The 15,610-nt window shown below is 42.4% G+C and overlaps 1 protein-coding gene across 1 annotated transcript in view; it reads right to left on the bottom strand.

Moving 5' to 3' along the window:
• Positions 1–15,610, bottom strand: part of CAMK1D (calcium/calmodulin dependent protein kinase ID) — a 1,511,583-nt gene that overhangs the window by 347,758 nt on the left and 1,148,215 nt on the right. The window contains exon 4 of the mRNA XM_078674169.1: positions 4,547–4,685. Within this exon, the coding sequence (XP_078530295.1) occupies positions 4,547–4,685 (139 nt within the window). The remainder of the gene's footprint in view (positions 1–4,546; positions 4,686–15,610) is intronic.

Here is a 15,610-nt window from a genome sequence, read left to right as displayed (position 1 = left end):
ATAAGATGGCATGAGTAGCAGACAAGTCAGATCAGTTGCGGTGCCTGCAGATTCAGCGGAGTGACTCCTTCACTACAAGGGAGATTCCATCTGGTGTCTTTGATGCCCACAGGCCGGTTGAAGAACCTGGAAAGAGCACAGGCACAGATAACGCAGAAGACTGGCAGGAAGACAAGACCAGGAGCAGCAGGAGTCTTCCAGATGCAATCTCGGTTCCCAAGGCTAAGTCCAACGAAGTCCAAAGTGCCCAGGTGGTTGAAGATGAAGTAGTTTCGGATCTGAATCTTGTCCCACGATGAATCCAAAGAGCCACCCACAGGTAAGCCCTTAAGTACCCAAAGAAAAGGGTTGGGACGATTTGGGGATCCCTCCCAGAGAAGGGGCTGACAGGGGGGGGGGGAGGATACTCCAATGTCCTTTGTTCAGTTTCATGCCAGAGCAGGAGCCAACATCTCCCTGAACTGATTCCAAATGAAGCATGCAAGGAGAGCACCAAATGTGCCCTTCAAGTAGTCCGGTGGCACTGGCAATCGACCCCAGCCCAATACACAAAGTCCTGTCTGAGAGGTGGTTGCACCTCCCTATGACAGGAAACCTATTGTTCTACCTTCCCCTGCTTGAGCCTGGCTCAGCATCACGAGGGCAGAATTGTGTCTGTGGTCAGCAGCAGCACTAGCCTGCAGTTAGAATCTGAAAGGCTAGTACTGGGAATACAAGAGCCCCCAGTACATGGTATCCTTCATTCAACATTGGAATCGGTGTTGGGGTAGGATTCCAACATGTTTGATAGCAAACATGACCGGTTTCTGTGTAGCCAATACATAGTTAGACAGCTCGTAATTTACTTGATGTCCAATGTATTTATAAAATGACTGTCCACATTAACAATGCCTGGAGAATTGATTCCTGGGTTTGTAGAGGGTGTCCTGCTCATGCAGGGCACCCTCACACTTATAACAAACCGAATAGGTTTTAAGTGAAGTGACTTCAGATACAAGGATACTTATATCTGTTGCGAGGGATTCTAGCACCAACCCACACAGGCTGCAATGGCAGGCCTGTAGTCACAGTTTGAGTGTTCTCTCATGGGTGGCACAATACATGCTGCAGCCCATGAGAGACCCCTGGTGTACTTATGCATTGTGTACCTTAGTACCATATACTAGGGATTTGAAGGGTTCACCAGTAACCAATTAGGTAGGTACCAAGGTACTTACCATAGTCAAATTTAGGGAGAGACCACAGTGACTGGCGTCCTGATTAGCAGGATCCCAGTCAGACTAGTTAGAAAATAGAATGACACCAGCAAAAAGTGGGGGTAACCATGAAAGCAGATCCTACTTTCCTACAACAGCGCAAGCAAGTTATGTTCAATGCCACAGGGTTTACCAAAACCAGTTTGAAAAAAATGAAGAGTCTGATCTCTGAGGCCCTGTTATCCAGATCTTTTAAAAAGCAATTTTACATATAATTTGCCATCAGCATCCAACAGTGCAATGTGGTGAAGTTTCTGAGGTGCTCTGATTAACTTTTTTTTGCATGTAGTGACCAATAACGAACCTCTCAAACTATCCGGAATAACACTACTAAAGAAGCAGGAGTTATAAAGGAGGAAAAGAACTGTCATGTTCAAAAGATATGAAGCCCAATACAGATTAAATATCCAGATATTAGTTTTTTACCTTATATTAAGAAAATAATTCAGTTTAATATTTCTTCGCTGAAAACTAAGTTATATGATCATCAAGTAGGCCTTCTTTATCTATTAAATGGTAGCGGGAACTGGCCACCAAGAAAAGGTTGACTGTTCCTCATATTCTTTTTGTACTTTCTATATTATCTTTTAAGATTCCTGATTATGTTTTTGAGCAATTACACAGTTTGTGCTCAAAATTCCTACTAAATAATAAAATCCCTTGCATTGGTTTGTTGAAACATCAGAAACCAAATTGCAGGTGGTGTGAGATTTCCCAATTTTTAAGCATATCACTCTTTTATCATCATCAGGCATGTTGTGCTTTATTATTTTATTATGATAATACTCCTGCTCCTCTGGGTTAAACCTGAATACACACTTTTGGTCATTTTACCTTTAAGGAAATTCTTCATATATCCAATTGGCACACTTTTTACCAAAATCATAAATTAAAGTACACTCATTTTATCATCCATAAATCCCATTTTCATGACTACTCCACTCTGAAATATTTCTTCTCATCTATATTCTGGAATAGCAAATGTCACAAAATCTGTCCTTTTGTTGGAAGCATTGGGATGAAAAAGGTCTCTCCTTGACAAATCAGATATGGGATGGTTTTTCTACAGTGCCCTTCGAAAAATTACTAAAAATTATTCATTAGCTAATATGTTTTCTGATAAATATACAATAATAAAATAACTATTGCATACTTAATTTTCAAATTATTCATCCAGGGCTTAGATGTGCTTGGATATAACACCAAGGATTTTTAACAGTTGGATATGTAACAGTACTATAACAAAGGCTGCCATCATTTATAGATCAGTCCATAGCCAACTGTAAATAGATCCAAATCCCCAGTTGAACTCCTTTTGGAAAATGACAATCAGCATGCTTTTGATGTTCAAAGCAGGAGCAACGTTTTGCTTAAGCTGTTTAAAACATCTAAATCTGCAAATATTAATTGCTCTGTCTTCTTTACAGTAGATTACCAGTTCATACAAGCAAATTTAATAATTATATGTCCAAATGTATGTTGAGCCTGCAAAAGTAAAGAAGGTATTGTGAATATGTTATTTCATATTAGAATTTAGCATGGTCTAAATGTTCTGAGATTATAAAGTTCAATATTCCCTTCCTTTGATAATGTATTCCTGCGTTACTTATCATATTCTTGTTGTGATTAATTTATAGTGTTAAGGTATTGAACATTTTTATTGCCATTGCATTTAGGAAAATCATTTTGTATTGGAATTCTTTTCGAATTTATCTTTCCATTCTTGGTGGAACTGTAAATGTAACAGTTATAGAATTGAAAGTTCTGCTTTAGGTATTAAGAACATATTTTAACTTCTATGTAATAGTTACCTTTTACTACATGTTTATTCAATGCTTTGCTAGCTAATAATTTTAGTAAATAACTCATTTGTTCAGTTTCCTGCTTGACACTTTTTCTTACCCATTCTTTTCTCCCTTCTTCTCTGCCTGTTCTTACTCATTCTCTCATTTTATTGTTTCATGAAACTCGTATATATTCCGAAAATGATATGCACTTTTGTCTTAGTCAGGTATATGCTATCTATTCTCTAAGCAACTGAATTGCTACTATAGAAATTTTGAATTTATTGCATATATTATCTCTGTATGTCTTATATTATTGTTTCAATGAAATGAATTAAATAAAAAAGCTGTGTGCATACCTTTGCTCCAGTTATACCTTTCGCATATGATTTGAAATTCTTGGATTAAATGGATTACAGAAATCTAACAGTGCCCTCTTGTGTTTGTGATTTGTAATCAATAAAAGTGACAGGAGGGATTTCCCATATTATACACGCTTTCGTTGAATTCACTCAAAGTAGTAACATTCATTGGAGGAAGCACATTAAGTAATTGTTTGTTCACTGGCAATGCCACTAATTGTTACCCTTTTTCTTCAGGTGGTTTTAAAATATGCTAATATTTAAAACACCTGGGGTATTGAAGTTTCATTCAGCCTTCGCTTAAGCACTAAAATGTTTTTGGGGTGAATGTGATGTCGGAAGAAGGGAAGACACCGTTACTTTGAAGGTAAGTGCAGTCTTTATTTACATGCACCTCATTCAACAGCGGTCGGCGGCCAATTGCCGTCCTCACCCCAACGTTCTCCCTCCGTGTTCTCTCTGACCTAGTACATTCTAAAGTGTCAAAGGGGGTCAAATCACATCAACCTCTATGCCACAGTGAACTTTAACTTGTGCTGTTTTTTCACCCAAATTCAAGTCTAAGAAAACAGGGCCTACATTTTCTCACTAACTGTGCTTTCATATGCAAAGATGGCACCGTCCACAGTGCAGTGTTTAAGTCACTGAGGTGTCCTCTATGAATATCAGAATAAAACCCCTTAGCAAATGCTTTGAAGGACACATAGGGACAGCTGAGCCCATAGCACTAAAGATGACAACACGGAAGGCACCAGCTTAAACTGGAATTCATTCATTATATGCTGCTGGGGGGTTCCATCTACGTTGGTGGCAGAAAGGTGATACTGTTAGAATAGATGGGGGTATTGTCTCTAGGACTCACCTTATGTAGGGGCCTGCAGGAAATGGCATTCCTGAGCAAATCATAAATGTATAGTAAGTAACTGCTCACACCCTCACACACATATATTGAGTAGATGTGGTTTTCTTTTGACTTTCATTAATGCACCATTTACGTTCAATGTAGGGGAAGGGTTGTTGGGGCAATGAGTTTGAGTAAAGGGCTCAAAAAATAAGAAACTGAAAACTTAATCAGAACAAATTAAAACTGAGGCAACTAGAAATTATATTATGCAGTATGTGCGAGGTCTACGTGTCAACTCACCTTGAGATCCCGATGAACTATGCCCATCCGGTGCAGATAGAAAACTGCATCCAGGACCTGCCGTATCAAAGTACTTGCATCTTTTTCTGTATAAAATCCTTTTTCTACTATCCGATCAAACAGTTCCCCTCCAGACACTCTGAAACAGATTACAGAAAGTATAAGAAATTCTGAAATATATAACGCAAATAGAGGAAACATGATACGGTTAAGGGATCATGAGCTTGGACAGGATTTATTAATTCTTGAAGATGTCCGATACTACAACTTTTACTACAGTTGATATAAACATAACAAGGAATCATTCTTTAAAAAAAAAAAAGCACCTCGAATATCTGTGAGTAAATTGCACACCCCATCTTGCATTTCACTGGGTCACGCTTTGACAGGGAAGCATTGAGAAACATGAAAACACAACAGATATAGTGGAGAAATGGGAATGATTTTAGAAAATGTATAGAGAACCTGCAGTCAGAAGCTGGTAATGCTCTGTAGGTATTAGGTACTCATACTAGCAGGCCTGTGTTCTCACTTCTAAACCCACCCAACCCTACTTTACAAATCCAAGAGAGCATAGCCTCTGGCCAGAGATGGCAGTCTGCTCGTTGGCACTATTATGGTGAAAAGGAAACTGGCAGAATTCAGAAAATGAAGACTTAAAGAAGGTCAACACCTTATGCTCTGATTGCAACTATTTGCTAGGCTAAGAAAAAAACCCTCTTCTTCCGGTGCTTTAAAATTGAGGACTAGAAAGGGGCATGGGTGGCTATAAAGAGTAAAAATTATTTGGTGGAACAGCGACATTTGTACTTCAAGCAACAGAAACCTCTTGAAATGGATACATACTGCTTACAAAAATGTCGACCAATGCATAAATGGTGGAGTAAATCCTGGCAAAGGAGCAAAGTGAGTGAGTAGGAATTTTTAATATTTGTTCCTGCCTAACATTATATTATGTGTTTATTAAAGGAAATGTTTATGTATGTAGTCGCTTGTGGAGGTTTCCCTGTAATCAGTGTTCCAGGTTACGTTTCGGTAGACTATTCTAATGAACATCAACAAATTTAGAGTTTTGTAGTTTGTTGCCCTTGTAAAGATTTAGGCCCTCATTACGTTGTTGGTCGGACTTGCCTCCGACAGACAACGTTGTTGATTGAGGAACGACCGACTTCAGGTCGGAGGTTCCAACCACATTATTTGACCCCAGATGGTGTGGTCAGAGACTCCCATTTCTCAATGGGAGCGTGTGCGGTGGGCGGAAACCGCTCGCAACACAAGCTCCCACTGAGAAATGGGAGTTGTTGAACATCCCTGCACCGTCTGACAGGCAGCATGCATGGATGCGAAGGGGCACACATGCGAAAGGCGGGGGGGGGGGGGGGAATGGGCCCTGCTAGAGGCCCTCAATGTCGCTTTCCAACAGCCTCTCCATGTTGGAAAGCCCGACATGGAAAGGCTGTCGGAAACCAATATCATAATCCTGACAACAGAAATGCTGTCCTTATGGCAGCTTTCCAACAGACCTACGAGCTCCATGAGCCCAGTGGAATGCGTCGGTCAGTCCCTTTGATTCCTGCCAAGACCGCATGCATCATAATGTGTCGGTCGGACTGCAGCAGTAGATGCGATTCGGACTGCAACTGACAAGTCATTGATTGTGATCTGAACTGCATTGGAATGAGGCCCCGTATGCCACGTTTTACTTGCATATTTGTAAAGAGTAAATATTTTCTGGTGTGAAAGTCCTATTGCCGAAAGCAGTTGAACTTTCTGCAACTGCTCAAACAATAGATACTATTCAAAGGAGAGCAAGTCCACCAAGAAATAGAAAAGCCTAAAAATAAAGACCGCCACAGAGATTACCAAATATTTATACTACAACAAAACAGCGTGGCACCAATATTAGATAGATGAAAACAAACCCCATCAACAACAGATGACATTTACAAAAGAGTTTGATGTGGCAATCAGGAGGCACTTTCCAAAGAAGTTGGCAATCAGTAGTGCTGTAATCTCATGATAAATGAAGCCTGACAAATCTAGCCCACGCATAGAGATGTTTTTTATGAGTCGGGCTAACTCCTCCAGGGTAAGCAACCATCAACTGGATGGGATTCAAAAACAGTTTAGCTGTTAGGTGAGTGTTTTGTAATGATCACATTTCTCTAAAATGGCGGTCAGGGCCATGCTCATTTACAGGAATATTGCAACGTCTATCACCCAACTGACTGTGCCAGGTTGATCACATTAAAGCAGTTGCTTGGATTGAACATCCTCATTATTCCCTGTCACCACTTTATCTATTTATCATATTGGTCGTTTCCATTTCCATGCACAGTCTGCTGCTGAAGTGAAAGCCAGCTGTGAGTCCCAGCTCTGACTGGGAAATGGCTGCCTGCGCTTTACTGCTGCTGCTGAGCACAGCATGGTACATACATAGTGAAGCAGAATTGATAACCTTGATATGAAAATGATGAATTGCATATCTGCTTTGACAAAAAAGGGAACCAACTTTCCTAAAAGTGATTTGCGAAGTACTATGATGGTCTTGTAATATAAATAAATAAAGTTAAGAAATTCCCTCACCACCTCCACTGTACAGCTATGTCAATGAAAATTGATAGAGCAGAAAAAACTCTGGTAAAAAAGTCTGATCAAGTCTGATAAAAAATGATGTTCTCATCCCTGTACGCCGACGACATACTATTGTTCGTGACAGACCCGGATAAGACAATCCCAGCGCTGTTCAGCGAGCTAGGCGAGTTCGGGGCGAGGGCGGGACACACGATAAATTGGCACAAATCGGTCCTTTACGACCCACAAGGCAATGAGCGGAGAGAGTGCCTGCCGGAGTTACTTATACACACTAAGGACGGCTTTCAATACCTAGGAATCTTTATAACGCTAGATAGGGCGCGCTCTTTCACTACCAACTTAGCCCGAATAATGCTAGAAGCTACGACAGAGATGGACAGATGGAGACAGCTCCCGCTCACCTTATTGGGCCGCGCCGCGCTATATAAAATGGTCATCCTGCCTAAGTTTCTTTATTCACTCCAGAACGAATATTATCCTCTGCCGACTACCACCCTGAATAAAATCCATGCGGACCTGCGCACCTTCCTGTGGCTGGGGAAACAGCCGAGAGTGGCGCTTTCCACACTACAGCGAAACCAATACAGTGGGGGGATCTCGCTTCCCAATCTAGAGGCGTACTACTGGGCGGAACACCTCACCCCAAGTAACGAATGGCTACATGCGGCAGCCGATCACCCCACCTATGCATTGGAACGATCTAAATGGTCAAGCAAGACTATACTACACTACCTCTATGGAGAGACGATGGGAAGGCAGTTCCTTCCTGCGACCAGGATTACGTTAATGGCATGGCATAGAGCGTCAAAAAGAATGGGTTGGGACAGAAGGCCCACTCGACAGACACCACTATGGTGCTGCAAGTGGCTAGGGGAGCTTCATAAGCTGAAAGGCTTTAGACGGTGGGACGACATCGGCATCTCCACACTGGGGGACATGATTGCAAGGGGGGACTTGAAAACCTTCCAGGCGCTTAAAGATGAATTTGGCCTACTCAACACCCAGTATTACAAATACGCTCAACTGCAACACGCATGGAGGGCACAGAACATTTCACTTACGGACATCCCAGAATATGCGCCATTGGAGGGTAGATTGCTGCAGGAACAGATTGGGAGGGGGGCAGTATCCCTAGCGTATAAAAACCTGCTCAACAACATGCTAGGGGACCTACAGGGCCTACGAGAAAGGTGGGAGGCGGACGTGGGAGGCATGGAGGATCTGGACTGGGAGCTCGCCCTCATGCACCCTCGGGAGGTGGCGATTAAGTCCAGACTCCGTCTCATCCAATTTAAGGTTCTACACAGGTCATACTTTGACAGGGTGAGACTTTTTAGAATGGGTAGGCTGCCTGACTCGGCATGCCTTAGATGCCATCAGCAAACGGTCGATTTTTTTCATGTAATTTGGGGATGTGGAGTCATTCAGGGATACTGGGAAGGTGTGTTCCTGGAACTAGAGGAGGTACTGGGGGTGGACATACCACGTGACCCTAGATTAGCACTGTTGGGCATAATTACAGAAGTAGACCTACCTCGCCCCTTGACTATCTTTCTAGTATTGGCGTTAGTAGTGGCGAAAAGGGATATCGCACGACGCTGGGGGGCGTCCGAAAAACCAGATCTGGAGGAATGGAGGAGAGGGCTGGATATGTACATGGCGGCGGAGAGAGTGACTTACAAAGCCAGGGGTTGCCCCAAAAAGTTTCGGAAGGTGTGGGCTAAGTGGAGGCAGTACCATGGACTAGAATGAGTCAATGCGAACTAGTACCATGAGGTCAAGGAGACCCTGGACGGAATAGAATGCACGCCGGGGATCCATGATTGATATGTGGGTACCTGATTGCCCAGTTCCCATGTATGAGAGGGACGGGAGCTGCAGGGCGGGAGGGAGAGAGGACCGGGAGGGGGTAAGTGGGAGGGAGGGATTGGAGGCCTGCTGTCTAAAGGATTATTAGGGTTTATTATTCTCTTCTTTATGTTGCTAGTTTGAAAGCGAAGAGTTCTAATGAAGGGTGTGACATTCAGTAACACAAGAAAAGTTGCGTGATTGACGGCCAGAGCGGAATGTTGACGCTCTACCGTATGCTGATCCTTTGCATTTGTGATACTTCTGATGCAACAATAAAAAATTTATTATATAAAATAAAAAAATAAAAATGATGTTCTCAATTATTGTGAAATGATGGCAATATGACCTATCGTGAAGACGATTATTCTTGATATGCCATTCATGTACCATCTGAAACAGTGTTGTCTGTTGTAGGTCCAGGTGTTTCACATCCATACCAAATTTCAGGATAACCACTGACTCATTGTTGAGTCATTGTATGTAAATGTATTTTATATGAATATTGCAGAAACCTTGGCAGCAATGGCACAAGCACCAAGTGATTCTCCAGAAAAATTATTGGACATGCTTGTGTGGTACTGTTTAGTGTGGTGGTGCATTAGTGAAGGTAAATGGTTCTCTTCTAATGGTGATTGCCCCGTGTTAAGATAGTTGATTGTGTTGTAATAGTGGAACTAGTGGTGCCTTGAAAGAGTGTGCTGGCAGTGCGGTGCAGATGTGGTAGTGGGGTTATATTGCAATAAAGAGATAGTGGTGCTATGCTGCGGTTGGTGGCACTGTAATAGAGCTTGTTGTGTACTGCTGGGCTGGTGTTTCAGACCTGGTTGTAATTCAATGAAGGCACTGTGGTGGGGTGCTGAGGATTGGTGGTGCTGTGATGAACCTACGTTTAAGCTTGTACTGTGTATCTCCTGGTAAGTCAATTAGGGTGGCACCCTTTTAAGCCTCAGCAAGTGGGATTCCTTTGCTACATATCTCTGTTGTGGCTATGTAACCCTCTCCATTCACTTGCAGTCTGCGTATCATCTTCTGATTCTGTGTAGGACTCCTCGTGCAATGGACAGGACAATTCTGGGGGCTGTTGATTTGGTACTTTGCGTCTAGGATTAATAAAGCCCTTGTGTGTTACAAAGGAAGTTGATTTGAATGTCCTTTTTTAGTTTGAACATGTCTGCTTGGCTAGATCGCTATTTCCTGTTTATGGTGCCATGGTATATCCTCATGATGCTAATAACAATAATATATGATAAAGGCCATTTATAGAGCACAACAACTGCTTCAAAAGAAGCATCCCTGGTGCTAACTAATAGGTGACATACACAATTAACCAGGTAACATGTAACAACAAAGAGCCCGACAGTGGATCCCTATAAAAGACAGCACCTAACTTACTATCCCTCAATTATTTTGTCCTCATCCATACTCATGAGGATATGTGTGCACACTGTATTTACACCCACTGTCACAATGTTATTTCTTACGGAACTCACAATTTTGAAACAAAAGCCCAGGTGCACCACTACTCAAAAAAACAGGTAAAGAACATATACAATCAATTTCCCAATTACAATGTTCTACAATAGTTTCCTTTATTCAGATAGCAAACAGATTCTATAAAATACAAAGTCATAAGCGGACTGGGAGGGAAGGCTGCAAAACTGGAACAGTTTCCCTTCCCAGGTGAAGTGGAGGAACTTCTGATGAGGTTTCCAGATAGGGATTGTTAGATAAGCGTCTTTTAGATCCAGTCTGGTTAACCAGTCCCCTTTCCGTAAAATGTCCCTCAGGAGGTGTATCCCTTCCATTTTGAAGTGTTGGTAGACTACCCACTAATTTAAGTCTTTTAAGTTTATGACCGGTCTCTGTTCTTTGTTTTTCTTTACCACTAAAAAGATATTGCTGAGAAAAACCAAGTAATTGCCTTTGACAATGGCACCCTTCTTCAAAAAGTCTTGTACCTCTTGTGAGATGAGAAGTTTGTCCTAGTGGGAAAGGATAATGTCCCGCGGCTGTCTTGTCTAAAAAGGGGTGTCGGTGAAATCTAATTTGTAACCTGTCACTGTGTCTTGAACCCAAGGGTCTTTGGTTATCAGGTTCCAATTCCGTGCGAATTGACGTAACCTCCCTCCCACCTATGGATGGGTAACGGAAAGGTCTTTCCAGATTCCTACCTGATGAGAAGGAGTGTTGTCTTCATTCACCTCTGAAGGGGCATCAGTTCCACCTTGAAGATCACTCCCACCCCACCTCCTCTACCCGCTGCCCTCGGCTTGTGAAGGAACGAGTCCCATTTCTACCACAGAGTCAACGCCAGTCCAAGTCTCTGTTAAGAATAGTACATCCAGATTCAGATCTTCTATCAAGACTGACACCTCCAAGTGGTGTTTGACTAGCGATCTGCTGTTAATCAGTCCGCAATTAAGGGGCATTTTCTCATGGCCCAACTCTTTCCTGGGCACATTTAAGAGTAGTCTCGTAGCTGCAAATGAAGCTTGCAAATGAGATAAGGTGGAAGTCACAGGTACGGAGAATTGGCAATTAGAAATAGTGCATGCACTATTGCTTTTCATATCTGAGTTGGGAGAAATGTTAACATTTTTTCAAAGATTTTAATAGCCCAAAACAGGACTCTGCATTAACGCTTACTTGAGGGTTGAAAGAGAGCTCTTGATAAAATGTTATGCCAGGATTCCTTACTGTAGAAGCAGGCACTGAGGGTGTCCCATGATCCCAAGCCCACTATAATTGTGTCTCCTTGTGCTGATTTCTGCCAAAGAAGAGAATCTCTGATTTTTCGAAGGTGAGTTTGAGCAAGCTCTTTCTTTGTCAAGCTTGCAACTTCGCTCAAACATCCCTGTAATCTTCCCACAACCATCTCAACTATCTGCTCGAAAGAAAGCATCAGCTGCAAGTCAGTCATCTGCATATGATATTATGCTGAAACCACATGGCTCTACAACATTGGCTAAGGAAGCCAGTTAGATGATAAATAAGGTGGTGCTTGAAGGAGATCGCTGCAGAACACCATGTCTCCGACTCCTACATTTCAAAAGTATAGGACGGAAGCATGCTGCCTGTGAGCATGCAGTTAAAAATTATTCCAGACATTATTTGGCCGTTCCTCCTATCTCCTCCAGGCGACCCAGCAGGAGTGTGTGAGACACAGTGTCAAAAGCTGCACTTAGAGATCTAAAAGGTTGAGCAATGCTTGAGCCCCACAGTCCAAGTTGGTCCTTATAAGTACGGAGACCCCAAGTAAGGCAGATTCTTTACTAAAGCCAGATCTAAAACCTGGCTGGCTAGGGTGAAGTAGTTGATTTTGTTCGATATACAGTGACTGATATACAGTGACACCTGATACTTCATTAATTTTTCCAGCTTTTTTTAGACTGCCAGTAGGAGAGAGATTGGCCTAAAGTTGGAAGTTTTACAAGGGTCAGCATTAGGTTGTTTCAAGAATAGAGGCACCTATGCTTTCTTCCAGTGAAGGGGGACTGTCCCTGACTCCAAAGCTTGATTCAAGAGAAAAACTATTACTGGATGCAGGTAGGGCAGTGCTAATTTTAGGATCTGGGCAGGACAGGGGTCAAGCATAGAGCCTGCTTTGCACCTGCAGAGTGCCTGCGCATATTCCTCAAATGTAAACCCCTTAAAAACATGTAGACTTGGGCCTGCTATGGGTCTTTCATCTGTGTATGGAATAGTCAGTGCAAACCCTGCATGTGGCTTTTCAAAATCAGAATACATTGTCTCTACCTTACTGCTAGACCATCACATAAAGATTAAGAAGCTTTAACTTTTTGTTGATTCGCAGAAGGGGATAAAATGTCTGGACAATTATAAACATTTGCCCAGATGCAGTGGAAATCTGTGTAGCCAATGCCTCCTGTGACTTTGCTTATGGAAGTTTTGTAACACAGTCTTATATCTTTCTTTATAGAATGCATCAGAATGCTTCCTCCAAGTTCTTTCCAATTGCTTGCAGTTTGAGTTGATATCTTTCCGCCCGGCTGTGAACTATGGAAGCAGATAGTTTATTTCTCCTCAGAGTATTTTTATTTAGTGGGGCAATCTTGTCCACTCCTGAAGCATCGAGTAAACAAAATACATAAACTCTGCCTCCATATCACCTTCTGCTCTGAAACATGCCAAAGCAAGGGCTTCAACAATATTGCAATCTGTCATCTTATGCTTTGTTCAGAAATACTCTCCAACCTTATACTGATGTTATGTGCCTATGCCAGAGAACCAGAAAGACACCCTTCCGAACAGGTTAAAGTAATGGGAGTGCCTGCTCTTATGGTAGGGTAGTTTGTGAAGATAAGGTGAAGTGTGTGACCCGCCTTGTGAGGGGGGCCAGTAACTGACTATATGAGATCAGGGCCCAGTAGGGCCTCTTTTAATGTTTTAAGGAAAAAGGGGGGACCCCCTCTAGTACACTTAGTTTCTGGGTCAGGTAGAAGAGGAGAAAATTAACAGACAAACCTAGGATAAACTCTCCCTCACGACCCATTTATTTGAAGGATCTATGTTCAATATTCCATCTAGGGCACACAATTTACCAAAAAAGAAAAAGCAATTATTTCTTTCTACTTTGTTATTTCATTTTATTTATTCTTATTTGTATAATTCATAGTGTTTCTCATAAACTCTTTTTCTCTTTATTAATCTTTTTTAAAAAAACATTGTTTTCTTTCATGCATACAACCTCATACATATATACTACATACAACACATTCCATCTACACGAGCTAACACGTTGCAGTTGTTTGTCTATAGATCACAATGAGTTCACTACATTCCGTAGGAATCAATAATAGGCTTGGTTTCTCTACCCAGGTATGGATGCTAATTGATAGAAATTGTTTGTGTAAATCATTTTGTCATATGGTACATTTTGTAAAGTAATTGTTTCTGATTTGTAAGAAAAACTGTTCCTTTAAAGAAAACAATGTTTTCTTGGAATGGAATGGAATGGAATATTGAGCATAGATCCTTAAAATAAATGGGTCGTGAGGGAAGGCCTCTTTTAACCCCTTCACTGCGGGGGTTATTTCCCCGCTGTGCTGGGGGGAGGGGGGTGCGCACAGCGCTCGCATGCTCATGACGAGCTGAGCTCGTCACAGGTGTATTGGCTCAGTGGTACGTTCAGCACAGGAGAGAAATTCTCCCCGCACCTGAACGTTCCACGGGCCATGACGAGCTTAGCTCGTCATGAACACCGGAGCGCCGTGGCTCAGGACGAGCTGAGCATGGGAGGGGTTAATGCACACACTGGCTTACGGCAATAGTATTCACTAGTATTTCTGCAGAGATGGCGTGATACTCTGACGGTGATAAATCAATGCACCAGAGAAAGCAAAGTTAGGAGTAATCTGTATGGGAAAGCCCATTCCTCACCCTTACCTTACGCAATGGAAGCAGGGTGCTGAAATATGGTGTTAATATCTGGATTACTTATTGTAATCCCAATTACACCTGGTCTTCCCATCTCGTTGCACTGCTACAATTCCCTTTCTCATCCCAGGGCAGTTGGGTCAGGCCCTGTTTAGGTTTGGCATGCATGGAGCTTGTGCCATTCCTGGCAAACATAGTGGATCCAAAATCAAAGCTTTTGGAGGCAGCAAGTACAGATGAGGAGTATTAAATCAGTCCATGGATTTTGACAATCCTCAAATTTATTTTCTTTTAAAACTTCACAATAAGTAAGCTCGACTCGAAGTTCCATTCTGGAGAAGTGTGGCTCACTGGTTAGAGGAGGCAGACCTGGAAGCAGAGGTCAGCCCGGGACCAGGGTTCAATTCCCGGCTCGGCGGGGTCTTGAGTCCTAAAATGTCCATGGTCTCGACAATTCTCGCTCTGGTGCCTACTCGATTCACGGGTTCACACTCTGCGACTCTGGGCAATAGCTTGCTTAATCTCCACAATGGCCCCTCGTGGCGGGATGCCTGGCTTTCACCTTGCGGATACCCTGCTGGGGTTATCTCACAGGGGAATACCAGGACGGGTTCCCTAAGCAATCGCTTAGAGACCGCTTGGTGATTTGCGCTATATAAATTCCTGTACATTTACATTTACATTCTGTGCTGCGTTACATGATGCATTCAAAAGAGCCAACGTGTGTTCCTCAGCAAAAAGCTACTGTTTCAAGGCTTAGTAATACAGTGGAGAAACTAAAGTTGGCTTCTATTGAGACCGAAAGATATGCAGAGGTGCAACAGTGCTGTGAACCACCCGCTTTCCCAGCTGATCTGGGAGTTTGACACTGAGCCCACTGAATGTTATTCCTGGCACCACTCAGCTTTGATCTTTGATTCCCAGGTCTCTGGTTAGAAACTAATAGATGCAAGGCAATCCTGTGACAGGTATGTATGGCGAGGGCTGAGGAGTTCTAGAACTCAAGCACAGTGAAAGAAAACAATGCATTATTTAAAAAAGGAAGAGAGGAACATAGGGTGAGTGAAAGAAAGGAATATAGAAAGAAGAAAGGAGATGAATAAAACATTTAAAGCATGGAATGGCGGCATGGAATATGTTAGTATAAAGGTAGCATGAAGGAAAGGGTATAAGAACAAAGATGAAAGTAAAGATTGAGGGATGGAATAAAATAAATATAAG

The sequence above is a fragment of the Lissotriton helveticus genome, chromosome 1_1 (genome assembly GCF_964261635.1).
Source record: "Lissotriton helveticus chromosome 1_1, aLisHel1.1, whole genome shotgun sequence".
Taxonomy (NCBI): Eukaryota; Metazoa; Chordata; class Amphibia; order Caudata; family Salamandridae; genus Lissotriton; species Lissotriton helveticus.
The sequence above is the reverse complement of the archived record's forward strand: the minus strand, read 5'-3'. Positions and strand labels throughout refer to the sequence as shown.